The 27,735-nt window shown below is 36.7% G+C and overlaps 2 protein-coding genes across 3 annotated transcripts; both read left to right on the plus strand.

The window, feature by feature from the left end:
- The first annotated feature begins 248 nt into the window (after positions 1-248).
- On the plus strand, positions 249-11,804 carry LOC121808034 (protein transport protein SEC31 homolog B-like). The gene is made up of 22 exons (XM_042208368.1): positions 249-827; positions 1,673-1,736; positions 1,840-1,962; positions 2,945-3,041; positions 3,127-3,163; positions 3,278-3,383; positions 3,496-3,553; positions 3,922-4,019; positions 4,143-4,262; positions 5,202-5,244; positions 6,234-6,343; positions 6,413-6,540; positions 6,650-7,196; positions 7,271-7,363; positions 8,272-8,457; positions 8,544-8,757; positions 9,213-9,319; positions 9,414-9,599; positions 9,708-9,833; positions 9,916-10,198; positions 11,172-11,410; positions 11,515-11,804. Exons 1-22 carry the CDS (start codon positions 508-510, stop codon positions 11,602-11,604), a joined length of 3,375 nt encoding a protein of 1,124 aa, XP_042064302.1. The 5' UTR covers positions 249-507; the 3' UTR covers positions 11,605-11,804.
- A 6,585-nt stretch (positions 11,805-18,389) lies between these two features.
- LOC121806848 (MADS-box transcription factor 33-like) lies at positions 18,390-21,064 on the plus strand. 2 transcript variants are annotated; one of them, XM_042207008.1, is made up of 6 exons: positions 18,390-18,613; positions 19,169-19,244; positions 19,354-19,427; positions 19,513-19,612; positions 19,774-19,857; positions 19,970-21,064. In XM_042207008.1, the coding sequence occupies exons 1-6, from the start codon at positions 18,459-18,461 to the stop codon at positions 20,267-20,269; spliced, it is 789 nt and encodes a 262-aa protein (XP_042062942.1). In that variant the 5' UTR covers positions 18,390-18,458; the 3' UTR covers positions 20,270-21,064. The 2 variants fall into 2 exon arrangements, with proteins under 2 accessions (XP_042062942.1, XP_042062943.1); XM_042207009.1 differs by having other exon boundaries at positions 19,354-19,424.
- The last annotated feature ends 6,671 nt before the right edge of the window (positions 21,065-27,735 follow it).

Consider the following 27,735-nt stretch of genomic DNA (forward strand, 5'->3'; position numbering starts at 1 on the left):
TTTTCAGCCTGGATAAATGCAATCCAAGGCCCGAAAAAAATTGCGGCGGCCCGCCAGGCCCGCGTGAATAGTGCCCGTTTTCACTATTGGGCTTAGTTAATGTGACCCACAAAATTTGTGGGTTTATTTTATCCTCTTGTGGGTTTATTTTATCCTACATAAATCCTACATTTGGCCCGAAAATTTTATCCTATGTTAATCCTCTTGCTATAACCCACTCACTCTATAAAACGGGTCCTTCCTGTTATCGAAACCCCTCTTCACTCTACACACTCTGATATCCCCAAAATCGAAGTCCAACACAGAGAGATCAGAGAAGAGAGGCAAATCGAAAACTAAAAATATACAAAATCAACATAAACAAACCCATACAGAGAAAATTCTCTCTCACTCTCCCTCGATCCACGCTCAATTATCCCATAAACCTAGATCTGTAGCCCATTGATTTATGTAATCCCTCCTCCAATAACTAGCTGCATCTCGTTTGACAGATCATACATTTTTGCAATGGCGGGCTGCATAAAGTCGGTCAACAGATCGGCCTCGACGGCCTTCTCACCCGACGGTGCGTACATCGCCGCCGGGACCATGGCCGGGGCGGTGGATCTACAATTCAGCTCCACTGCCAATCTCGATATATTCGAGCTTGATTTCGTCTCCGACGATCGACAGTTGATCATGGCGGGCACTATTCCCAGCTCTGAGCGCTTCAATCGGATTTCGTGGCAGAAAGCCTCCGCCAATTCGGAGGAGTATCCGCTCGGTCTCATTGCTGGTGGTCTTGTCGACGGCAACATTGGGCTTTGGAATCCTAAGCCCCTGATCTGGTGAATTTTATTTACTCATAAATCTTCTTTTGGTCCCTCTTCTCTTCAATTGTCCCCATTTACCATTTTTTTTGTTTTCGGGGTGTTGATTATGGCTGCATTTTTTAATGGTCGCGTGGTTGGTGCTATATTTGATTCATTGCAGCTTGCATGTGATTACTGTGACGAGTGTTTTGATTGCTTATTTCATGAATTAAGACGGTATATATACCATAATACCATTTGAAATGAATTTGTATAGTTCTATCTTGTTTGGGCTGTTTCAAGAAATTTGAATGTGAACAATTTCAACAATGATTGCCGCAAAACATTTAAATCAGGAAACACATTCTAAAAGAGAACTACTAATAAATACTGATTTTCATATGTTATCCCTCCATTCCACACTAGTAGAGTCATTTTATTTTCTGCACTCGTTTTCGGAAAATGATAATAAATAGTTAAAGTGGAGAGAAAGTAAAGTAAGAGATAGAATAATGTAGAAAAGAGTCTTATCTATAGTTTTTTCTCTCTTACTTTACACATTTTCCACTTTAACTATTTATAATTATTTTTCTAAAATGGGGGCAGAAAATGAAATGACTCTACTACTATGGAACGGAGGGAGTGATAATTATCCAAAGAAATAAGAATGTTACATGATGTTACCGACTTTTGGCTTTTGGCTTGGCTGTGCTATTCTTTGGTTGTGTTTCTTTTAATGTTTCCCTGATTTAGAAAATAAATATTATTGGCAACAGTTTAATTCATTTGGCTTAGAAATCCTGATTTCTGTTTATTAAGTATTTTTTACCTCTATTTTTTATATCTGTATATCATTTATGTTAATGATTTTCTGACACCAGTAAAGAAGGTTCTGATACAAGTGAGAATACATTGGTCACAAATCTTACAAGACACAAAGGACCTGTGAGTTCCTACTGTCCTTGTTCTATATTATTAATGCATTTTATGAATCCCATGTTAATTATACGACTGGTGGATATCTTGGTGGTTTTTAATTTTGTTTCAGGTTCGGGGGTTGGAGTTTAATTCTATTACTCCACACCTTATTGCTTCTGGTGCTGATGAAGGTGATATTTCTATTTGGGATTTGACCAAACCATTAGAGCCTAACCATTTTCCGGCACTGAAGGTATGCAGTGATTAGCTTTAGCACCATTCAAGGTCTTTAAACTAATTATGTGGAAAACAAGAAATTTATGAAACATATTGTGATTGTCTGCATAAATCATGTGATTTTTGGTCTTCCATTTTCTTTGTAGCCTTGTTAGGCTCTAATGAATACTCGGTAACGTTTTTTTTATCTACAAAAATTCACTTAGAGCTGACTCACTGATATTGTGTCTTTTTTACTAGCATTTACCTTGTTGGTGCAAACTAGAACTACTTTATTAGAAGAAAAAAGAACTACCTCTATCCAACAGGAATTAGGCTTCATATGCTTCTCCAGAGCAAAAATATGCTTTGTAGCCTTGCTGGTAGCTGTCTCATTGAAGAGTAACATTATGAATTTCTGATTGACAATCAATTAAATCCATCATAAAAAAGTTTGATTTCCCAAATGAAAAAGTAAAAAAGAAAATAAAAAGGAATAAATTAGTGACATATAGATCCATTTTGAATATTTTCCGCTAGACGATCTTCTGTCTTGCACTCCCTTACTAAACTCCTGTTATTGGAAATTTGGGATAGCCATACACCTGTGCATGTTGAGTCTTGTACAAGAATCTGGCATCCTCCTTAACCCTTCCCCTCTTACCAAGACTAAAGAATGTTCTTGTGAACTGTGGCTAACAATGAGCTCAATACAAAGTTGTTTTCTTCAAGATAGATAGAAACCGAATGGTGTATGATGCAATATTACTTTGTGGAATGCTTCTTATGATTGCATTTTAAACATGTGTACCCCACAATAATTTTTTCACTGACCCCACATATATTATCGAGCTTTTCCATTTCTATTTTGCCTTTTCTATTCTCTCAGATAGATTTTGCTTTTGATCTCTAGTCATAAAAAGTTTTTGGCATATTGGTTTTAAACTATGCTACTTCTCTTGTCGGTTATTTCCACACCCGGATCGGGAATGAGAACTCAACCTTTTCAATGTTAACAGGGTAGTGGGTCTGCATCACAAGGTGAAATTTCGTTTTTGTCCTGGAACAGAATGGTTGAGAAGATCCTGGCGTCCACTTCTTATAATGGGACAACAGGTGAAAACAATGCCCTTCTGATGGATCTTTTTTCCTCCAAATCTACATTATACATTGGAATGACAAGGATTAAATGTAATTTCAGTGGTGTGGGATCTGAGGAAGCAAAAGCCAGTTATAAAGTATGTTGTCTGCATTTGAGTTAATGTTTGCATTGTTGCGTTTTGAGCAATTTACTGATGTCCTTTAGGTTCATCTTTTTGATGATCTTCTGTATGCCATCCATGCCCTTGCAGTTTCGCAGATTCAGTTAGAAGGAGGTGCTCTGTTTTGCAGTGGAATCCTGATGTTGCAACTCAGCTTATTGTCGCTTCTGATGAAGATAATTCTCCTTCTCTGAAAGTAAGGAATTCATACGTCCTTACATTAGCTATTGGCAGTTTGGCACATTATTGTTTTTCTCAAAGGCTGCTTAAATTTGTGTCTGTTGGTGATTGCGGCTTGTCATTTTCAGATGTGGGATGTGCGCAATATAATGTCTCCAGTGAAAGAGTTTGTAGGACACACCAAAGGTAAATTTTCCGAGTTTCACTTCTGACATTTCATAACTTTTGTCCTAACTTGAGTTTTCAATAGGCTTCTACTCTGTCTCACTCTCATCCTCATTGTGATCTCTCAGTTCTCGATTATATTATGACTTGATTTGTTATGGTCTGAATCAAGCTTCCAAAGTTGTATGGCTTCCAGATGGCTTAGTAAGCTATTCTGATGGTCTCCTCACACTGGGAAATAGGTCTTCTTAGATGCTTGCTTCTATGAGCAGGATATTTTCTTTTGTTCCTTGGGTTCCTAGTAACCTTTTTGATAAGGCCTGATAGGTAGAGACTTTTTGATGTACACTTGTTGGTAAATTTTCATTAGACTGTATCATTGTGAACAGGTGTCATCGCTATGTCCTGGTGTCCTATTGACAGCTCTTATCTGCTTACCTGTTCCAAAGATAATCGCACTATTTGCTGGGACACAATATCTGGAGAGGCGAGTTTTGATTATCTATGTTTACTTAAATAAAGTATTATAGTTTTCATGCAGATTCCTTTCCTGGGTTAGTTTTAGTAGCTCTATAACACATGACAGTTTCAACATAAATTTTTTTTGTAGATTGTAGCTGAATTACCTGCTGGAACCAACTGGAACTTTGATGTTCACTGGTATCCGAAAATTCCTGGAGTCATATCAGCATCTTCATTTGATGGGAAAGTCAGCCTGTATAACATTGAGGTTAGTTTGTGTCTCATGGAACTCTTTTAGTGGCTACTGGTGTTCTGTGTATGCATTGGTTAGTGGTTACATGATTGCAGCAAATTTTGAATTTGGCGTGAGTTCGGAAAAAAGGTTCCAAACTCATTAAATATAACATCTAAGTCTGCAATATATTAAATCACATCCAACCTTAAATGACTAAATCAGAATACAGTGTCTCGATTCGTGGGGCGCGCACCTTGTCACCCCTGCGGCCCATTGCCTTGCACCCCAGATTTTTACCCAATTGCCCCTGTGCGCCCCACGCTCCCAACAACACTAGTGGTGCCTCTTTGTGCCGCAGCCACTGCTCAGAAAAAATCAAATCTTTATTGCTGCCTCCATTGTATCCATTGTGCTCCATCAAATTGCTCACGCCCATTGCTCTTTTGGAGTTTCAGCATATCTACACTTTGATTCATGTTCTCTATCATGAATATGAGTCCCCTTGGTCGCTCCACTCTATCCTTGTGGGCAAGGCTGTTTCGACAACATGAGTATTGATATTAATATGCATCATTAGATTTGATTAGTTATTAGTATTACTCCCTCCGTCCACAAAAAATAGTCCCATCTGATGAAGGCGCAAGTTTTAGTGCACTATTTGTAAAGTAGGAGAGAGAAAGAGAAAATTTGGGTAGTAGGAGAGAGAGAGAGCGAAAATGTGGTGATAGAGTTTCCTTAAGTAGAAATGGGTCTAATTTTGGAGGATGGACCAAAACGGAAAAATGAGACTATTTTTCTTGAAGAGTAGTTGCTCATCTATTTTTGATATGGCCTTTTTGGAGGATGGTCTCTTAGTCACATAAAGTATTTATCTTTGTTTATTTGCTATCTTTGCTTTCTTCATTGTTATTAGCAAATGTATGTGGTAAGCCCGCCTTTCACTCCGCACCAATTATTCTCTGTCAACTGCAGGGTGCTGGCCGATATGGTCTTGGAGAGGCTGACTTTGGTGCAGGTAACTTCAATTCTTTAGATAACAAAACCATTGTGTAATTCATCTCTCTGTGGGAAACATTGAATAGTAAGTAAAGAGTCTTATAATGTACACTTGCTTGGGTCATTACATGGCTAATACATTTTCACATTTACCCCTTGATTGGTCATGATGCCCTATTATTAAGATTGGCTTGTCACAAATTTTAAAAATCAATAGAGTTGCATGTTGTATCTCCTTTATAGTTTGTTCCTTCCATCATTTTGCTTTTTTAATTTTTAACTTACATACTGCTACAGTATCAAATTATCATTGCAGTTAAGCTTAGAGACCACCATCAAATATTTGTCTAGATCTTTTTGCCTGTCATGTCAAGCATTTTATGGAAAATTCTATTATAAGTTTATTGCAATAGTTTGCAGAAGAGGATTGAGAAGACACTAGACTTCTAAAAATATGTTTGTTCTTGATATCATTTCTCTCTTTCTGGATGGGAGAGGGAGGCAATTAAATGGTACTCACTCTGGCCCAAGAAAGTCGAGTCACTTCTTTTTTGCCCTCGTTTTGAAAAAATTGTAATAAATAGTAAAGTAAAAGCGAGATTCTTCTCTACATTATTCTCGCTTTTACTTTACTATTCACCCACTCTTAACTATTTATTATGCTTTTTTCAAAACAAATGCAAAAAAAAGTGACAACTTTCTTGCAAAACAGAAACTTTTGAAACAACACGGGTTTTAATGCACAATTGGTGAAGTAAGAGAAAAGAATGGGTAAAGTAAGAGAGAAGGAGAGAAAAATGGGTAAAGTAAGAGAGAGGAAGAGAAAATGTAGTGGAATTAATGTTAGTGGATTGTGGGGTCCACTTACTAAAATAGAAAGTTTAGAAAGTTTCTATTTTAAGGGTCGGAGGTAGTATTATCTTGAAAATGTTCTACATTGTTTTACCTTGCACTCTGTTGTTATGTGTTGGGTTAGTCTTATGTGCAATGTCTTGTGTTCCTGTATAGCACCTCTGAGGGCCCCAAAGTGGTACAAGCGAAAAGCTGGAGTTTCATTTGGCTTTGGTGGAAAGCTTGTTTCATTTAATTCGGCTGAATCTTCTACTGGATCTTCAGAGGTACGCTTACAGCATTATAGGTTTCTGTTGGCATATATTACACTCTCTGACAGCCTTTTGTACATCCAGATCTTTGTGCACAATTTGGTCACTGAACATGGTTTGATTAGTCAATCTTCAGAGTTTGAAATGGCAATACAAAATGGGGATAGAACAGCTCTTAAACTTTTATGTGAAAGGAAGTCTCAAGAATCTGAGTATGTCTTCTTCATTCTAGACTTGATAGCATCAGCATGCTTTAGGTTAATATGGCATGCATGCATAGTTACTCTTTGGCCTATATTTCACATATTATTTCCTGGTCAGATCTGAAGAGGAAAGAGAAACATGGGGTTTCATGAAGGTTATGTTCAATGAGGATGGAACTGCACGGTCAAAGCTGCTTTCCCATCTTGGTTTCAGTCCGCCTATCGAAGAAAGCAACTCTGAACTGAATGATGTCACTGAGCAGGTAGATGCTCTTAGTCTTGATGAGAGTAAAACAATTAAAACAGGTGTTTCTGGGTACAGAGAATCTGCCTTATTTGCAACTGACAATGGGGAAGATTTCTTTAACAATCTACCTAGCCCCAAGGCAGATACACCTGTTGCTATTTCTAAGGATGAAGTTGTTGGAGACTCAGTAAAAGAATCCCATCAAGAAATTGACGAACGGGAGGACAGTTCTGATCCTTCATTTGATGATGCTGTCCAACGTGCTTTAGTTGTTGGTGACTATAAGGGGGCAGTTGCACAGTGCATTTCTGCCAATAGATTGGCAGATGCCTTGGTCATTGCCCACGTTGGTGGGGTTTCATTGTGGGAGAGCACACGTGACCAGTACCTTAGGACAAGTCTCTCTCCCTACCTAAAGGTGGGGAGTCATTATTGTTAATATTGCTGGTTTGTTATTATTTTTGTAGAATGACTAATATTTAGTTGCTTCAGGTTGTTTCTGCAATGGTAAACAATGACTTAATGAGCATAGCCAACACCAGACCTCTGAAATCATGGAAGGAAACCCTTGCTCTCTTTTGTACTGTAAGTCTATCATTTCCTGTAAACAAAATTGGAGTTTACATTACAAACCTCTAAATTGTGGTTACAATTACATCCAGCCTATTTTTGTAAAACACATTTTATATTCTGTACTTTTGAGATTTAAGACCCAAATAGCTTCTACTTGCTGTCTGCCTTCGTACTCTGATTCTTAAGGGTCACTGTTTTTTCTTTAGTAGGAAAGGTTAGTGTTTGGTTGTCAAGGCATTATACTGTATTCCTCTGCTTAATCTATAGCGTGATTAAGAACTCACATTCGAAAAGTGGAGAAATTTGCAGATAACATGTTATAGAACTTAATGATTGTGCTCTTTTACAGAGGTGTATACGATGACATGATTGACATCTGTGTCTGGAAATATACACAATATCTCTCTTACTATATATTTGCTTCCATTTTATGTGATAAGGTAACCAATTCATGATCTGAAACTAAAATGGTAACTCGTAGTCTAGGCCTTTGAAGCTTGTCTATGGCAGATTATTGTCATTATGGCATTATCAAATGCTATGTGTTAGAAATGTGGTGTGATTTTTTATTTTTGTAGAATACATCCCTAGATGCATTTGTAATGATTAAATTTGCATCTTAAAATACTTAACAATACTAATAAGGGGTCGCATGTTATAAATTATGAGTTTAGATTTATTCATCGAGTGCTCTGTAATGAAAATATAAAATTCAACCTATTAATCTCCTTAAAAATTTTGTTACATGGTATTGGTCATGAATGACTCTTTTATGGATATTGTCAGCATTTTGTGCACATGTATTCTATGTGGAGCATATCTAAGGGTTTAACTCCACAAGTGAATCTTTTCTGTGTTTGTGATAGTCTAAAAAGCAACCTGCCATGTCTTATTCCTGGTCTCTGTTTGCTGTTATCCAGTTTTCACAGACAGATGAGTGGACCCTATTATGTGACACTCTTGCTGCTAGACTTATGTCTTCTGGTGATACAACTGCCGCGACACTGTGTTATATTTGTGCTGGAAACATTGACAAAACTGTGGAAATTTGGTCAAAGAGCCTGTCAGCAGAACATGATGGGAAGTCCTATGTAGACCGTCTCCAGGTAAGCTGCATTGACTTAGTGTTATTTGATAAGGGTCTAAGCTCAGTGGAAAGATGAATTCACATGTTATAGTTTTATCTTTGAAGGATTTAATGGAGAAGACTATCGTCTTTGCTTTGGCTTCTGGGCAAAAGCGATTTAGTGATTCAATGTGTAAGCTAGTTGAGAAATATTCTGAAATATTAGCAAGTCAAGGGCTTTTAACTACGGCAATGGAGTACTTGAATCTTCTGGGGACTGAAGAATTGTCGGCTGAAATTACTATCTTGCGTGACCGTATTGCTCGTTCGACTGAGCAAGGTCTGTGGTTATGCTATTTCATCTTTATATGCTCGTTCAAATTATTGTTGGATTCCTAGTTGTTCTTACAAATAGTAACTGTTAAGTGTTAACCAGTTGGAATATTTAATACTCCCTCCGTCCAAAAAAAATAGTCCCATTTGTGGACGGCACGGGTTTTAATGAGAAATTGGTATAGTAAGAGAGAGGGGAGAAAAAGTAGGTAAAGTAAGAGAAATATGGAGAAAAAGTAGGTAAAGTATGAGAGAGGAGAAAAAGTGGGTAAAATATGAGAGAAACTTTCTATTTTTTGAAATAGCACTATTTTTTGTGGGCATTCCAAAATGGCAAAATGAGACTATGTTTCGTGGACGGAGGGAGTATAATTCACTCCACACCATTTTTCGCTGCAATAAATTGTTTATTAAAAACATCACAACCTTCTAAGGGTTTGTGCCCCATATTTTATATTTCAGAGAAAGAGATTGTGAATACAGCAACTTATGATAATAGTCAATTGCAAGTTGGAGCAGCATATGATACTAGTTACAGCAGTGTTGGCACTTCTCAACATCATTATCAGGTTTATATTATTGCATCCTGCTTTGATTAAAATGTTAATTTGGTTGATATATATGGTTCTCAACTTAGACAATGTTACATTGTATCCTCCTCAGGATACTGGAGGAGCTCATATCCAACCTATCATTCCGGGCAATCAGTATGGTGATAATTATCAGCAGCCACCTGCTGTTTCGTATAGAAGAGCTTATAATGCTCCTCCTGCTTATCAGCCAGTTCCACAGTCTAATACACCTCCGCCTACTATGTTTGTCCCTTCTCCTGAAACTCCAGCTCCAGTGGTGAGTCCAGTGTGGTGCTGTTTCTATTGTAGAGTTGCATATATGTTTGGGTTATTGTAGTGAAGTTGGAATCTGATTAGAGAACATCTGCTTTCAATATCATTTCAGGGAAACTTTCCTCCACCTTCTGTTAATGCTCAGCCTCCTGCGAAATTTATTCCCGCAAACCCTCCATTACTGAGAAATGCAGAGCAATATCACCAGCCGTCCACTTTGGGTTCCCATTTATATCCAGTATGCTAGCCTCCTTAATTCTCACTCCTCTTCTTTCAAAGTTAATCACCATTTCTTAGTGTGCACGAATTCTATTATTTAGGGGGCTGCTAATCCTGGTTTTCAAGCTGGTGCTCCGGGTATGTCGGCATATGGTGGTAACACATCTCAAGTGGGGCCAACTACTGGGCAAGTGATGTCCCAGGCTATGACTCCTACCCCACCTTCTACAGGATTCATGCCAATGGGCAATTCAGGGGTCCAAAGACCTGGTATGAATCCAGTGCAACCTTCTAGTCCTTCTCCGCCAGCTGCAATGCAACCACCAGTTACTCCTGCTGCTCCCCCTCCTACAGTACAGACTGCTGATACATCAAATGTTCCTGGTAAGCTTCCTTTCCCACTTTAATTAAATACTCCTATATCTTTGGGAGTTTTGGAAGCAGCTTATCAAAGAGATGCAGATCATGTGGTTTGCTTGATTTATCTGGGATTATCTCATTAAGAGGCCTGATCCACTTTTGTGGAATATAATAATGCAAAGAAGATGAAAAGAAGCATGTGGAAATAGCCACATGAACTAATTCTGACATGAACATCTCAAGAAAACTTCTCCATGTCTTCTGAACTTCTAAATACACAAACAAATAAAAACAATCTCCTTTTTCCAACATTTTTACACTAATCTTTTTTTTTCGTACATTTCTTTCCCTTCTTTTTTTAAATCTCACTTCAAACATAATTACCTTTCTTGCTTCCTTTTTCTGTCCATGCAGATATTTATACTACGTTTATAAACAAAGTAAAATCCATCTCCATGTCATGCATTTTGTTCACCAATAACCTGCATAGAGGGATAAAGAAATAGATACAAAAATACAAGAGGGCAAGGGCTTACTATAATAAGTAAAGCGAAAGGCTAATCAAAACTCAGTCACTGCCACTAACTGTGGAATATCCTCTTCTGTTAATTAGGAAAATCTTTGCCTACGGTTCTTAACGAAAAATTAAACTAGTTGGATCTCAGACAAGTTGACAGAAGTGAAAACGCAGATTGAGAATCAATATGATCAGTGAGCTATAAGCGAGTGAAGGATTGAGCGTAGCAGAGAATCATTTTCCCACCATGTGATGCATCACTTCTGAGCAGTGAGCTATTTTTATGGGAATATATTGGGCCTGTGTACTTGACCTTCATGATTAAGGTTGAGGCTCTTTAGTAAACACTTGAAGTGATGCAGTATTGTGTTTCACTTTTAGCACCAGGATGTTTATTGCAAAACTATGTTTGTTAGTTTTGTATGAAAAAACTTATTCCATTTGCTCATCTCCCCTGACAACTTTAAAAATCTCCTACAGCACAACAGAAGCCCGTCATTGCAACTCTAACAAGACTTTTTAACGAGACAAGTGAAGCATTGGGAGGAGCAAGAGCAAATCCCGCAAAGAAGCGTGAAATAGAGGACAACTCAAAGAAGTTAGGGTCCCTGTTTGCGAAACTTAATAGTGGAGACATATCTAAAAATGCTGCAGAAAAGCTTGTACAGCTTTGTCAAGCACTGGACAAAGGTGATTTTGCCACTGCCCTTCAGATCCAGGTACAAGAGAAAATTTCCAACAGCTATATCTTTTCTCGGTTCTTGATATATTTCCCCCCGTTTTCATTGATGCCTTTGCATGTGAATGGTGTGATTTGCTATAGGTTCACCTCACAACAAGTGATTGGGATGAATGCAACTTCTGGTTAGCAACATTGAAAAGAATGATCAAGACCAGACAGAACTTCAGATAAATTATTTAGGCGATTAGGTCGTCAGTACTTGTGATGTAGCATCAAATTGTAGTTGTTGATTCATGTTCAAGTGAGAGCTCTGTACACAAGAATTTAGCATACAGGTTCTTGTTTCACTCTATTGGGAGATGGCATCTTTTTTTCTTCAATTTCATTGGATTCTTTTATAACAACTCCAACGTTAGATGGTTTTACAGACTGAGAGTTTTTCTTTCTTTCTTTTTTGCGGCAATTATCACATAAAATATTTAGTGTTGAGATGTAGATACTCTTTTGATTAACTACTCACAACGCACTGTTGTAATTTTTTTCAAGGCATGTCTATGCAAACTACTTGTATCTTTGATGAGATCTTTCAGTTCTACTTTACTTGACTTTTGTATAATTAAAAAAGTAAATTTTTTTTGTTGCGTCTCTGATTGTAGTAAATGATCAACATGTCTCTGATGAGAGCCCCCTTATTTGTTTTTTATTCTTTTGGCGCCATTAAAAAATGTTCAATTATCATATGCAGCCAAACTCAAAAATATTACTCCATAAAATTAAGTGCCCATGTTTATGAACATTTGGAAACAAGTTAACAAACATAAAATTGCAATGGACATTGTATAAAAAGAAACATGTTCTTTTTATGCAAGTCGTGGAAATATTGTAGTAGTAATTAATATGCCCTCCAAAGTCCTTTCTCGAAATTAAATTATTGCACCCATCCACACTCGAGGCTCGAGTTTCCTAAATTCAGCTATATTTTTTACAATTTAGGTGTCACTCACCTAAACTCTTATCACAAAAATCAACAACTCCACCTCAAAAATTCAATTAGATCTTAATTTTTCATGATATCCTATGTAGTTTTTGAATTCATCATTTTTTTAATGCTTAAATTAGTGATGACATTTTTATACAATGTTAATAGATATTTGATCATTTTATTGTAATTATTATGATTTGATTCGAGAATTTGCCCACATCACCAAATTAATATATGTATAATGCTTATATGAGTTATGAGCAAGTATAGGAAATAAACCACCAATAATTTATAATCACATTTATCTTAAATACAACTACAATCGTGAAATAGAAAATTGATGCACATGAAATAAATTATTCTTTCATGTGATTTATGTTGTAAACCCATGACCTAGTCTGTAAGCTAAAATACTTGTAATTTAATAGTATCAAAATAATAAAGTATTCAAATTAACAGGAACAGTTAACAAATTAAAATTCCTAATTATTGTTAACTAATATGATTATTGTACATAATCATATTCCTAATTATTGTTAACTAATATAACTATTGTACCATAGTCATGAATCGGTGTGCCCATATTGTTCATTTTGAATAACGAACATGTCTGCCTATATTTTTAATCCCTATTTTTGTTGGCAATTGAAACTAAAAATATAACATATAACTGTCTCACATCGGTGTCGAGAGAAAACTGAAACTAGTATATAAGTCTCATGGACCCCTCCTTCTATCACCAATTGGTTTTAGGATGGAACCCATGGATTTCTATCATGGTATCAGAGTGGGTCGCCGACTGTGGGTCAAATTTAACTGACCCAGCAGTATATCTGGGCCGAAACCGAAAAAATGACTGACCCAGCAGTATATCTGGACTTAAAAATTTGGGCCAAGTGGTCCAACCGATTGAAAAAAAAATTGGGCCGATTGTCCAATCGATTAGAAAAAGCCCAACCCCTCCAAGGTTCACCTTAAAGGGTTTGAGGGAGGGTGTTGGCAATTGAAACTAAAAATATAACATATAACTGTCTCACATCGGTGTCGAGAGAAAACTGAAACTAGTATATAAGTCTCATGGACCCCTCCTTCTATCACCAATTGGTTTTAGGATGGAACCCATGGATTTCTATCAATTTTATCTTACAAACTAATTCCAGAAGCACAGATATTGATACGAGACACGAATGGTTATTTCTCAATGAAAGCACCAATTGTTAAGGAAAAAGTTCCTCAACGATAGATTCCGCGTCGAATTGTCACGGGAGCTTTTGCCCGTCGATAAATCAGACGTCGAAATTAGGGTTTGTGCGTTTGTGCACGATGAAAAGAGAAGAGAGTGTGAGAATAAAATAGAAGGATAATTGATATTTCTTGATTGATTGAAATGAATAACAATGTCCACTATTTATAATAGTGGATACTAACTCAATGAGCAAGACAAAATATATGAAAAAGATATGCTAAATCAATAATATAAGAAATGATAGAGATATGAGATCTTCTATAGATATATCCGTATCATATATTGATTAGAGACGTCCAGACTTATAATTTCAAATCGTTTTTTATCTTATAATTTCTCAAAGAGTATGAACTTTAGGTTCGGCATGGGTTTTAATGCATTATTGATAAAATAAGAGAGTGATAGATCGAGGAAGTTTTTTATATATTGTTAATAAAGAATGAGTCTTACTTCATTAGAGAGAAAGAGAGTTTCTAAAATTGGAATGTTCATATTTTTTGAGGACGAACGAAAAAGGAAATAATGCATAATCTTCAGGGACGGGTGAAGTAGCATTTATTGACAATACATATTATCACTCTCGTATACAATTTCCTCAGCAATAAAATTATAAACAAATACTCCTTCCGTCCCTCAAGAATATGCACTCTTTCCTTTTTAGTCCGTCCGACAAGAATATGCACTTTCTAATTTTGGAAAGTCTTTTATCTCTAATAAGATGAGACTCATTCTCCATTAACAATACTTTATTTACCTTTTCTTTCTACCTCTCTCCTACTTCATCAATTTTACATTAAAACTCGTGCCGAACCCAAATTGCATATTATTTGGGGACGGAGGGAGTAAAACTTTTAAGAAGTCTAACTCGTTGATAAATTATGTTGAGATAAATTTTAGTACCATGTTTTGTTGTATACATGTGGATTTTGCTGACCTGTTGGTATCAGATTTGACCGAAAAATTAAAGATCTACTAGTATTTTACCATATCTTTAACTACTATATCCCTTGAAAAAATTAATATCAGCATCAATTAATTACTATATATATGTAGATTTGATTTTTGTAACTCAAAATTACTCCTTAAAAGTAGATTTGATTTTTGTAATTCAAAATTACTCCTTAAGCATCCACCATGGGTGCCCTATAGCTCGCAACGTCAACATTTTATCCTCCTATCCATTCACCTGCAGTAGGGTGCCCTATATCCAGTCCTATAGTCCGCCCTATAGTTTTAACTACTATTTTATTATTTTTTATATTTGCAAATATGTCAAGCAAAATAAAAATACAAATATGTCAAGCAAAATATAAAATCAACACAAATTAAAGGCAAACCCTACATTTACTTAATTAAAAAAAGGTTACAACGATAGGAAGATAGAAAGAGTGGAAATAAAAACAAGTGCACTACTAATCTAGTTCATTCCCAACTGGCGTTGGATATCACCGATCATCTACTTGAGGTATTGGGCTTCACCCCGGTCAGTGGTCTGCCTGAGGGCGTTGTGCGTGTCCAACAAATTCCTCTAGGCAGCGACTCTCACCAAGTCCCCGTAGGCATGCGCCGCAGACGAAGCCGGGGCCGGGGTCGCGGTCGGCATCGGGGTCGCAGTCATGGCCGGGTTCTGTGAGGTCGTCGTCTTCCCCTTCCCCTTGTTCTTGGCAGCTTTGTTGCTAATGGGACGCCGGGTAGACATCGGTATGCCAGAGCTCTCATCCTCGTACATCGGCTGGTTGAGGTCCATCGGAGGTGCGCCACTGTCGCTGCTCGTATAATCACCGATAGCGGTGTTCTTCGTCCTCTTCGATGCAGACGATATGGGCATAATCCCTAATTTGAAATTTTGCTTGTCCTTCACAATGAGCCAGGCGGAGTAGTGCTTGAACTCGCCGTACATTGATAAGTACGACGCCAACGCTTTATCGCGTACATCGGACAAACTCTCGCCGCTGCCCTGTTCCCTTAGGCACTTCATATACTCCGCCGAGAACCAGTTGAGCTGCTTCTTTACCTGATCCCAGTGCTTGCAAAGCTGCTCCCTCCTGCACCTGTACGCGGCCGCCGGCTTGGTTTCGTTGTAGCGCTCAGTTATGCGCTCCCAGTAAGCGATTTGCCATTGTTTGTTGGCAAACACCGGGTCCTCTGAAATATCAACCCAACACCTCGTCAGATGAACGGTCTCTTCGGGGGTGTAGTTCGTCCTCCCTGGGGCGAATTCTTCGTTGTTCTCTGGAGGCGGCAACTTCTGCGCTCTGCATTTGGTTTTCTTCTTCCTTTCCTTGGGGACGGAGGCAGAGGTGCGGACAGGGGACGACTCCATGTCCGACAGCCCGGTCGAATCCGAGGTGAAATCCGGATCGTACTGGGTGTTGGGCTCCCAGTTGGACTCGATGGAACCCTGTGTATCAAAGGGCCGGTATTCGACAGGGTCTGTACCTGGCCACCGGGCACCACCACCGAACATTGGCAATCCGTCGAGACTATTCAGATTTGGAAAATCACCTGAATTCATTTTGTAGAGAGAAATAGAGAAAGAGAGAATGGTGTAGAGTGAAATAGAAGTTGGAATGGTGATATATATAGATTTAGAATAAATAAAAATATATAAATAGAAAACGCGTCGCATCGTCTGCGGTATCGTCCGCCTCACCCGCAATGGGGCGGACGATACCGCGGACGATGCGTATTCCGACGCCATCGTCCGTGGACAATGCATCTGCCATCGTTCGCGCCTGGATGCTCTAAGACATTATGTAACATAAATATTTAGACAGTATAAAAAATATCAAACCAACTAGGTGATTCTTGTGAATATCTCAAAATATTATGTACATTGTGTGTGTTTTTTTCTTAATGATAAATTTATGGAAAATGGTAAGTTACATGAGCATCATCTTGGTTAATACATGTTTAGTGTTGTTTATTTTTTATACATTTAGTTTGATTTTAATATATAAAAATTATTATTAGTTAAATATTATAAAATCAAAGTATGATTTATTTATTTTTATATAATTTTATATATGAATAAAATTAAAAATTGAGCTGCTTGATATTTAAAAAACTTTTAAAATTAAAAATTTCAGTAATAATTTTAATGTATTACTACAATCAAACTAGATATATAAAATAAATTAACCAATGTGCATTAACCGAGCATAAATATATACTATACTACTACTATAAACGTTTGGATTTATATAATCCGTATATAGGTAAACCAATATTAATTAGACTGAACTACCCTAATAGTCACTGATCTTGTCGAAAAATGCATCAATGGTCCCCAAAAAAATTTTATAGCCTTTTTGGTCCTTAAAAATCACATTTTTAGTACCTGTAGGTCTTTTATACCCCTTTACATTTGAAAAATCCCCTAAATGTCATGGAGGACATTTTTTGTCTTTGGAAATCACATTTTTGGTACCTCTTCATTCTTGGAATTTTTTTGGACTTATATCAAAACACATTTTCGGCTAAAAAAATATACCTTCTTGGTACTAGTTGATTTTATATTTTTACAACATAAATTTTTTATTTTGAATTATAATTCACTTAAATTTTTCAATAATTACTTAAATAACACATAGATTGAGATTTATAATAAAAAGGTTACTTTACTTTACTTTAATATTTTTATTAAAAATGTTTGCAAGAGTTCGTTTTAGTTTACGGTAGATATAATTCACTTAAATTTTAATTATTATACTTTAAAAATATTTTCTCACTATACGTAATTTTGATTAATGTAATTAAAATATTTATTTTTCACTTAATATAGTAACATTTAAATATTTACGTAACATTTTTTAAGTAAAAAATTAACTATAGTGCAATATAATATTTTTTCTTCTGAAATTAATTAAATTTTTTTGAGTGAAAATAAATCACATGCAACGAGTTTCTCTATAATTCACTTTAATATTTTTATTAAAAAAAAAGGTTACTATTAGATTTATTTTTTTCTTCATATAGACTGAGTTTTATAATGAATAATATTTAATTTTAAAAATAAATAAAGTATAATTAAACTATTTTAAAATTGTATTTATTTTTAAACTCATAACGACAATAAACTATTTTAAGTAAATAAAAATATAAAAATAGTATACTAGGGGGTGTTCGGTTGGCAAGATTAAATCTCATGATTAAATATGTATCATGTTTGGTTCATAAGATTGAACCCTTCAACTTAATCCTAGATGGATAGTCTCATGCTCTCCAACTAATCTCACAACTTAATCCTAGATGGATAGTCTCATGATATTAGTCATGGCAACCGAACGCCACCTAGGAGTAGTACTTAAGGAGTAACTAAAAATACAAAAATAGTATACTAGTATTTAAAGTCTAAAATGCCCTCAAACATTAAAAATTTACACTTTTGGTGTCTATGGTTACATTAGTCTTATTGTACCAAAAGTGCATAAAAATTTTTAAGGACCATTGATGCATTTTTTAACAAGATCATGGACTATTTAGGGTAGTTCACTCTATTAATTATCTTGTTCATAATTTCCGTACTCGGTTTGATCAACAAATTATAATTACAGCTTACGTGACCTAAAAGTAATAGATATGTATAGATGATATTTTAAGAATTAATAAATAAATGCAAAGTCTAGTTAATTTAATATAATCGACCTCCTAAAAACTTGTACGAATAATTACTACATACCAACATAAAAGGGAAAAAAAAGATTAGGAAAGAGAAAAGGGTTGGTTTCATGCAGATACTGCCTTACCCTAACACTATAAATTCGGGTAGTTGCTTAATTGTGTAATCATAAATTCGAAATCCTTCTCTTCTCTCTCTCTCTCTCTCTCTCTCTCTCTCTACTCTTATTTGTGAGAATGGCGAAGTCTGAGAATCGAGAAGCTGGCTTCAACAAGAGGCGCGTGAGTTTGTTCAAGAAGGCAAAAGAACTTGCAGTTCTTTGCGATGCTCAAATCGCCATTATCATTATTTCCTCTCATGGCAAAGTCCATGAATTTGCTACTAATTCTAGGTACAATTCCTTTCTTCAATTTTGATTTCTCGCTTATCAATTCCTATTTTCCCGCGTAATTTTACTCTTGTAGTAGTTTTCAAGGGTTTGATCAGGTTCTTTATGTTTTCATTGCTTCTCATGATAATGATTATACTTATTATCTGATAATTTTATGCTCAATTTTAGTAGTAATTGAAAATATCCCCAATTTACCACGGTTAAACTGGTTTGATTGATGTTAGGCATCTCTAGTAGTAGTATAAAGTCTAAATTCAATTTTTTGTGTGGATTTGGAAAAATCTTGTGAATAAGAGAAAATCCTAAAAACGCCAATTAAATGGTCTCTTTAAAAGACACAAGAAATTATAAGTTTTACCTAAATATTGAGTTTGCTGGTTTGGTTAAAAGCAAAAAATTTAATGAAAAAACGCAAAAAACAGAGAGAGAGAGATTGTTAAACTCTCTTACATGAGTAGTTAGCCTTAAGCATGTGCACACGAAAAATAGATTGTTTTATGCATCTTGGTATGGACCTTTGCTTGTTTAATAACTATATATGTTTAATTATCGCAGCATGCAGGAAATTCTAACAAGATACAAAATGTGCAATCAGCTTAAAAATCGTAATGCATTGCAGTTGAATCAAGAGGTATGTATATATATTTGGTAGAAACTAACTTCTATCATTTGCTTTACTCTGCTGAAATAGAAACACAAGAGGATAATAAGCTCTGTTATCATTCTTAAACAACAAACAGAACCCCGAGGAAGAGGTGCCGAAGGAGGCTGGTGTCTCCGGACAGCAGAAGGCAGACGAACTCAAATCAAGGCAGTTATACACTTTACTTTACTAATCTCAAATATTGGTATGAATTTTGAGAGAATATCCAGTTTACTTTTCGTGTTGTGATGTCCAGGAAATTGTTTGGTAAAGACTTAACAGGGATGAGCTCACATGAATTAAATGGGCTTGTAAAGAAATTAAAAGAAGGGATGTTGTTCATTAAGGATACGAAGGTTTGACATTTATGCTGATACAATTATTATATTGTGTGCGAGTGTTGGCCTAGTGGTAGTGTGGTTAATGGCCAATACCAATCCGAGTCCACGGCCTTTAAATTTAAGTTCATTTATCAATCAATCAATCAATCAAACAAAAAGAATGTTCTATTTTGCAGATGCAACTGTTGAAGAATGAATTAGAAAAATCAAGAAAGCAGGAACAGCTAGTGGTGCAGAAAAACCAGATGCTGCAGAGACAGGTAAATTCATCTCCTACACTTTGTTATTAGTAATAACTAACTGTTGCTCATGAATTATGAGTATCTTTAGACAAACCATTTTTTTTTTGTTTCACTTTGCACAAAATTTCAGGTTAAAGAGCTTCAAAACTTTTATCCAAGAGCTTATTATCCGATGCCAATTTCAATTCACTGCCCTGCAACGGAGCACGATAGAGGACTTCTTCCACATACCAATCGTTCTGCACAGCTTGCTATCACCGGTAGCTCTGAACCAGAGCACCATGCATCAAATGAAATATCTCCCCCATCAGCTAGTTCTGCAGAGCCTAAAATCAGTGATTGCGGATCTCCAACGCAACGCAATCCCCAGAAGCCTGCTGATAAAGACAGTTCCAAGAACCATTCTGGGAGCAAGAGCAACACTAGTTAGTGTTGCTAACAATGGCATTAAGCTATTAGGCTTTAATAGCACACACAAGTTTTCGTCTTTTTGGTGTTTACTAGAAATACAAGTTATATATACAAGTAATGATCATCAATTTTTTTGAAAAAGTAGCTGAAACATATCCTATATATGACATGATCTTTGTTGTAACAAAATCTATAAACAATGGGATGTGTAAGATTTTAAAGGATTAGATAGGGTAGTATTTATTATATTCAATAAAGTGTATCTATATTAATTGTGTGAATAAGACTAACTATCGAACAACAACTTAAAAATAATAGGAGTACTAAAAAGAAAATAAAACTTTCCTCTTATTAATAAATCAACTTAATAATTAAATCCAATGTTATACTATTATATGTACATCAATATCTAAATCCAAAAGGCTAACTTTGAAATCTCCTAGGAACTCTCGGCGTGGGGACGAGGACCGGATTTTATCAAGTCGATCTGGTCCGGTCGAAGAGGCGGTTCTTGGGATCCTCGGCATAGCAGACGTAGTAACAGCTGACGCAGGCATGGGGCAATGCCATGGCAGAGACAACGATTGCGCAGATTGCTCCTTGCTCCGAGCATCCAGTAAGTAGGTTGGTTGGTTTATATCAGAGAATTTTGAGACGGGGTCGAGGGATTTAACCAAGATTTTGGTTAAAAATGAATAAAATAAAATATCCCAAAACACAAATTTGGCAAGTAAAGCTGAAAGTTGAAACTAAAAGACATCTGTAAACTGTAAACATTATAGTACTAGCTAGTATTCTAATGTCATGCCTTTAACTTCTTCTACTACAAATATTTTTAATTTGAACTGTATGTAATACTCAAATAGTTACAGTGAAAAGAAAACGTTGATTTGTATGAACGTCCAAGACATAAAATAAATCCAATTCATCTATAAGGCTACATAATAGTACTACTAGTACTACTTTTATTTATTTACTACTCCCTTCATCCCCAAAGTTTGTCCCAATTTAATTCGCCGCATATTTTAAGAAATTGTTTGACATTGTATCACATGAAGATGTGTAGTGGAATAACGGTCCCACATTGAGAAGATTGCGGGCAGGGACGGAACCAGAAACAAAAATTAGCCGGTCCTGAAATTTAATAAAATAATAATATTATTATTAAAATTTAATATATATATATATATATATATATATTATTTTATTTAATTTGATTTATTATTCGGATATATTTGTAACAAATCTTACCAAACCAAAAATTAATAATATGCAATCAACTTTAGAAAAAATTAATACCGTATTTTGTTTGAAATATGAAAACAAGCAATCATAAATGTTGACGAATCAAAAAATTAGTCCAATGAGATATTAAATCGAAATACATTTATAAAAAGAGGTATTAGAATACAAACTAATTTAGTTGTTGTAATTTTGTTATTTAATTTTTAATTTGATGTTTTGTATTTCAAACAATAAATTATTCGAATAACTGTTTTTAATTTGATGTTATGTACTCTATACTAATAGAATAATTTAGGTGAATCCAACTAAATATAATAAGGCATTAATTATATAAAGTCATTTAATTGTTTTAACAAAATAAAGTAATTAATCTCAAAACTAATTTGGTTCATTAATTTTTGAAATCGTTTAATACTGAGTCATTTCACCAAATTAATCAAAAGTTAAACCCATTTAAAAGGCCCAATTGATCAAAGCCTACAAACGTGTGCAGCATCTTCTTCTTCCTCCCTCTAGTAAAAGCTACTCCCATCTGCATATTTTTCTTTCTTTCTACGCCGATGCAGTTGTGGTCTTTCTCTAATCTCAAAACACAACATGATCTGACGCCGGCTAAGCCTCCGTTTGAGCGGCGGCTTGGCCAACGCTATCTCCGTCCCTGATTGCGGGTGTATTTAATGTCTGTTTTTGGTAAGATTTCAAGGGGGACAAACTTTGTGGGACAGACGAAAATGGTAAAATAGGATAAACTTTGGAGCACAAATGGAGTATTTATTTGAGGGTGTGGTGAAAATCTGGTATATTTACTATTTACTACTCCATCCGTACCCTAAAGTTTGTTCTATTTTACCATTTTCGTTCATCCCACAAAGTTTATCCCACTTAGAATCTGACCAAAAATAGATATTAAATACACCATCAATCTCATTAACGTGTGACCCTTATTCCACTACACACCTTCATTTAATACAAAGTCAAATAATTTTTTAAAATCTATGCTGAATCAAATTAAGACAAACTTTGAGGGACGAAGGGAGTATAACATTTTGCAATCAGTGACTTGACCATGTCTGATGCATATCATAAATATGACTTACATTTGTAACTTAACAATTATTCCACGTTACCCTATTAAAATTACACTCCATCGATACTAATGTAAGCAAAGACATTTATTTGAATATGAGATTTAAAAAAATGAAAGTTTTAAGAGAAAATAAAGTATAAGAAAAAAGAAAATAGAGGAGCGAATAGAGAACAAAGTATGAAAAAGAATAAATAAGAGAGAATAATTATGTTATATTCCCTCCATTTTTTTTATAGTCGAGTCATTTTTTCATTTCGAGAAGTTCTCTCATAGTTGAGTCATTTCCATATATAGTCTAACATTTTTCTCTTTTTTACTTTACTCTCTCTTACTTTATTTTCTCTACTTTATTCATTTTTACTTTATTCTCTCTACATTTTCCCTCTCTTACTTTTTTATTTATTTATTTAACACATTCAACATCTCTTTTTTAAACTCGGTGCCAAAAGTTTTGTCTCAACTATGAGAGAATGAAATGAGTACTTTGTCAAAAAAATGAAATTGCTCACCTTAGGTGGGATTTCCAAAAAGAAATACTCACATGTCTCACTTTTAAGTGGAGCATTTCTAATACTCCCATGTCTCCCATGAAATTGCTCACAGTACTTCAATAATTTTCTTTTTACTTGCTAATTTTACAAATGTTATTTTACATTAACATCTATATTAGCACACTATCAAAACTAATTTTGTGTGGAGAGATAAACTAACCTTTAATACGGCTTGAAAAGTTCACGGACATGTGTTTATTTATAAATTGTGACAATTTTTTGGATAATTAATTATTGTACTATTGTACTATAAAGTAATGGGGTCAATTGAATTAAGACTAAAGTCTCAAAATGGTCCTTAACATATTGCGTTTTTTTATTTTGGTCCAAAACATTATCTTTTGAATTATTCGGTCCCTCACATTTGATATCGGATCACATTTGGTCCATTTTGGACAGTTCCGTCAAATTTTTGACGGATTTAATTACGTGGTCACTAATCCGTCACTAATTGGGAGAAACTGATCTGTCACTAATCCGTCACTAAACTCATGTAATAAAATACTCGAAAGCAGCATCTGTTCTAAGCCGCCACCTTCGCTCCTCCACCGCTGCGCACCCCCCCCCGCTCGCCGTCAAGGAACTAACCTTCGCTTCTCTTCCGCGACGCCTCTGCCTTTCTCAATCTACGCTCATCTCTTCCGAATCTGCACTTCGAGCAAGGCTATCATCGAGACCCGCAAGCTCGAATCTCATCTCGTCACCTTCAACCCCGACCAGCCTGTCCTCCTGCTCAACCGGGCCATCGAGAGCTACGGCAGATGCCACTGCGTGAACGATGCAGAGGAGCTGTTCGATGAAATGCCGAGCCGAGACGGCGGCTCTTGGAACGCGATGCTCACCGCGTATTCAAGGAACGGGAAGGCAGAAGAAGCGTTGGACTTGTTCTCCGTGATGATTGGGGAAGGGATTTCTGCTTCTGATTCGCCTTCTCGCCTCCACCTCTGATTCGCCGCCGCCGCCGCCCTACCTATTGCAATAAATCTCCCCTACTCAGATTACTGACGGATTTGTGACTGATTTTGTGACGGATTTGTGACGGATCAGTTTCTCCCAATTAGTGACGGATTAGTGACCCGGTAATTAAATCCGTAAAAAATTTGACGGAACCGTCCAAAATGGACCAAATGTGATCCGATTTCAAATGTGAGGGACCGAATAATTCAAAAGATAATGTTTTGGACCAAAATTAAAAAAACGCAATATATTAAGGATCATTTTGGGACTTTAATCTTGAATTAAATATGGTGTTGTGCGACGTTGGTTGGATATAGAAACAATTACTCATGGATCTAGTCTTGATTGTCACAATTAAATTAAAATAAATTAAATTATCTATAAACTATTTCTCATAATATCACAAATTATTTAATTTCGATAACATGTAATGATGTAACTATCAGATTTGAATGGCATCGTCAAAAGGCTCAAGAATACCATTGATATAATTAGATGACGACAAAATATGGCTTAATTTGGATCTTTATAGCATGAAAAAGTGATTAAATTCGAGTGACAAAAATGACCTATCCATTATAGAACTTATAACCTTTTATCTCTTTGGGATATCCTACAAACATACAAATATCAAGTCTCTTAGGGCACCCGCAACGCGTCTCGCGGGTGTCCCTTATCTCGTCCCTCCGAGACGAGACGGGCGTGGGACGCGTTGCAGCGTCCCGTCTCGTCCCCAGCCCGCCGAGACGCCCGTCCCTCCAAGACGGCACACGAGCTGTCTCGCCACGCGCTCCGGCGCCATGCGTGACGCCCACTCGCCGACCCGCGAGTGGGTTTCGTCACGATGACGCAATAAATCATTTTTTTAAAAAAAATCGAATTTAATAATAAAAAATAAAAAATAAAAAACGGTCATTTTCCTTATTTTTTAATTTTTTTTTTACTCTGTAAATACTCTTATTTCATCCTCATTACACACAAACACACATCTATTCTTCTCAAATTACCTCCATTTCCTCTCCAATTTTCATCTCAGATCATCTCTTTTATTCTTCTACTAAAGTTAATACATTCATGGATCCATTTGAGCAAATGCGTCGAATAATGGAATAATCACTTGAAGAATATCGACGTAGGGAGGCGGAGGTAGTCGCGCCGCCCCAAAGACGATCCCGGACTTACATCCATCGTAAACGGGAGGAAGCCGCCTCAAGGTTAGTACGCGACTACTTCTGTGATAACCCGGTATAGAGAGATACCTACTTCCGTCGTCGTTTCCGCATGCGGCGACCGCTATTTCTCTACATCGCAAATACATTGGCAGCCCGGGAAGAGTTCTTCCAAGAAGGGTTCGACACCGTTGGCCGTCCCAGCCACACGACGCTGCAGAAATGTACTGCAGCAATCCGCCAGCTTGCGACTGGACAAACGGCGGATTTGTTCGACGAATACCTCCACATTGGAGAAAGCACTGGGAGAATGTGCTTGATGAACTTCTGCAAAGGCGTCCGGACAGCCTTCACCGACGAATTTCTCCGGAAGCCAAGCACGACAGATTGTCAGTTTCTGCTCCACCTTCACGAAGAAGTGCACGGATTCCCCGGGATGCTTGGCAGCGTCAATTGCATGCATTGGCAATGGAAGAATTGCCCTGTGGCGTGGAGGGGGTCATACACGAGCCACCACAAAGGCACCCACCCCACCGTTATACTTGAGGCCGTTGCCGACTATCGGCTATGGATTTGGCATGCGTACTTCGGGGTCCCCGGATCGAACAACGACGTCAACGTGCTCAACCAATCCGACCTCTTCGCCGAAGTTTTGGATGGTAAAGCCCCGACCATCAACTTCATCGTTAACAACCGGCGGTATAAAATGGGGTACTATCATGCCGACGGCATCTACCCGAAGTGGCCAACCTTCGTGAAGACGTTCAACAGGCCGGTGAACGAAAAACAGGCTCTTTTTGCGCAGAAGCATGAGGCTGCTCGCAAGGATGTGGAGAGGGCGTTCGGGGTTCTCCAAGCGCGCTTCAACATTATCAAAGCCTCGGCTCGTACGTGGTTCATGGAGAGTACGGTCGACATCATGTATACGTGCATAATCTTGCACAACATGATTGTCGTCGACGAAGGACCTAAGGCGAGAAATTGGTTCGACCCTGAAACCCCCGGAAGCTCTACCGCAAGTAGTCCGCCTCGCAGTGGAGTGCATCCGTCTTTGCAAGATCGGTTGTCTATTCGGGCAAGGACACGTGATTCTACCGCCCACGCCCAACTCCAAGATGATCTAATGGAGCACATTTGGGCAAAATTTGGCAGAAGAAATTAAATTATTTATTTTTCATTTTTTAAGAATTTTAAGTTGTAATTTTATTTTATTTAATGAAATGTGTTTTTATTAATTGAATTTGTTGGAAATAAAAATAAAAAATGAAACTGAATGAATAGTAAGTTAAGAGATGGTTAAGAGACGTATAAGAGATGGAGGGTTGCAGATTCTGTCTCTTAATTAAGAGATGGAGTGAAAAGTACAGTGGAGCCCATGAATAGTTTAGGGATGAGACGGTTAAGAGACGGATAAAAGACAGCGTTGCAGATGGCCTTAGGTGTCAATTTGTATGGAACCTAGGGTTTTGGGTTCCTTAAAGCCTAAACCCGAAAAAACCCCTTCTCCATCACACGTGATGGACAACATACTTTAAGATGCTTAGACTAATTTTGTGACCAGTCAACAACTCATATGACGCCTTTGGTACATGGCAAATCTTCCAAGTTATAAGTTGCGGATTCAAGTGCAAAACTCATCATGAATTGAACCATTTCTAGAAGGGTTCAATTTCTCATCTCGGGTACGCCATTTTATACGAGAATACTAGGCGCAGTCAATTGAGATTGGATATCCACTACTGCCAACTAATCCAAGAACACATCACTGAGATTATTGTCATGAATGTTCTCCATTAGTGCCATGAATTATTTGAATTTCTCTAAAGATTATGACTTGTGATACTTCAAATAAATATAATCCATATTTAGTGTAATGATAGATTAAGGTGATGGAACTGAATATCCACCAAAATTTATTTTGGAAACAAAATATTTTCCTGCCACTTTTGAGCACCCAATTGTCAACTGTTTTGAGGTGGAATGAACAAGTTGATGGTCCGCCTAACCCTTCGCCGTGAAAGTGTTAAAAAAATACTCTCTCCGTCCCACTAAAAATGACTCATTTTCCTTTTAGGTTTGTCTCAACCAAGATGACTCATCACTAAAAATGAAATCACATTTCTCTCTCGCTTTACTCTCTCCACTCCACACAAAATAAAGTTGCATAAATTCTCGTGTTGATGTGGAATGAACAAGTTGATGGTCGGCCTAACCCTTCGCCGTGAAAGTGTTAAAAAAATACTCTCTCCGTCCCACTAAAAATGACTCATTTTCCTTTTAGGTTTGTTTCAACCAAGATGACTCATTACTAAAAATGAAATCATCTTTCTCTCTCACTTTACTCTTTCCACTCGACACACAAAATAAAACTGCATAAATTCTCGTACCGCTCAAGGAAAGGGTCATCTTCCTTGGGACGGAGGGAGTATGAAAAACTAGTTTAACTACTCTTACTGCAACCGCTGCTGTGTTTGCA

This window comes from Salvia splendens, chromosome 6, assembly GCF_004379255.2.
Source record: "Salvia splendens isolate huo1 chromosome 6, SspV2, whole genome shotgun sequence".
In the NCBI taxonomy this organism is placed as follows: Eukaryota; Viridiplantae; Streptophyta; class Magnoliopsida; order Lamiales; family Lamiaceae; genus Salvia; species Salvia splendens.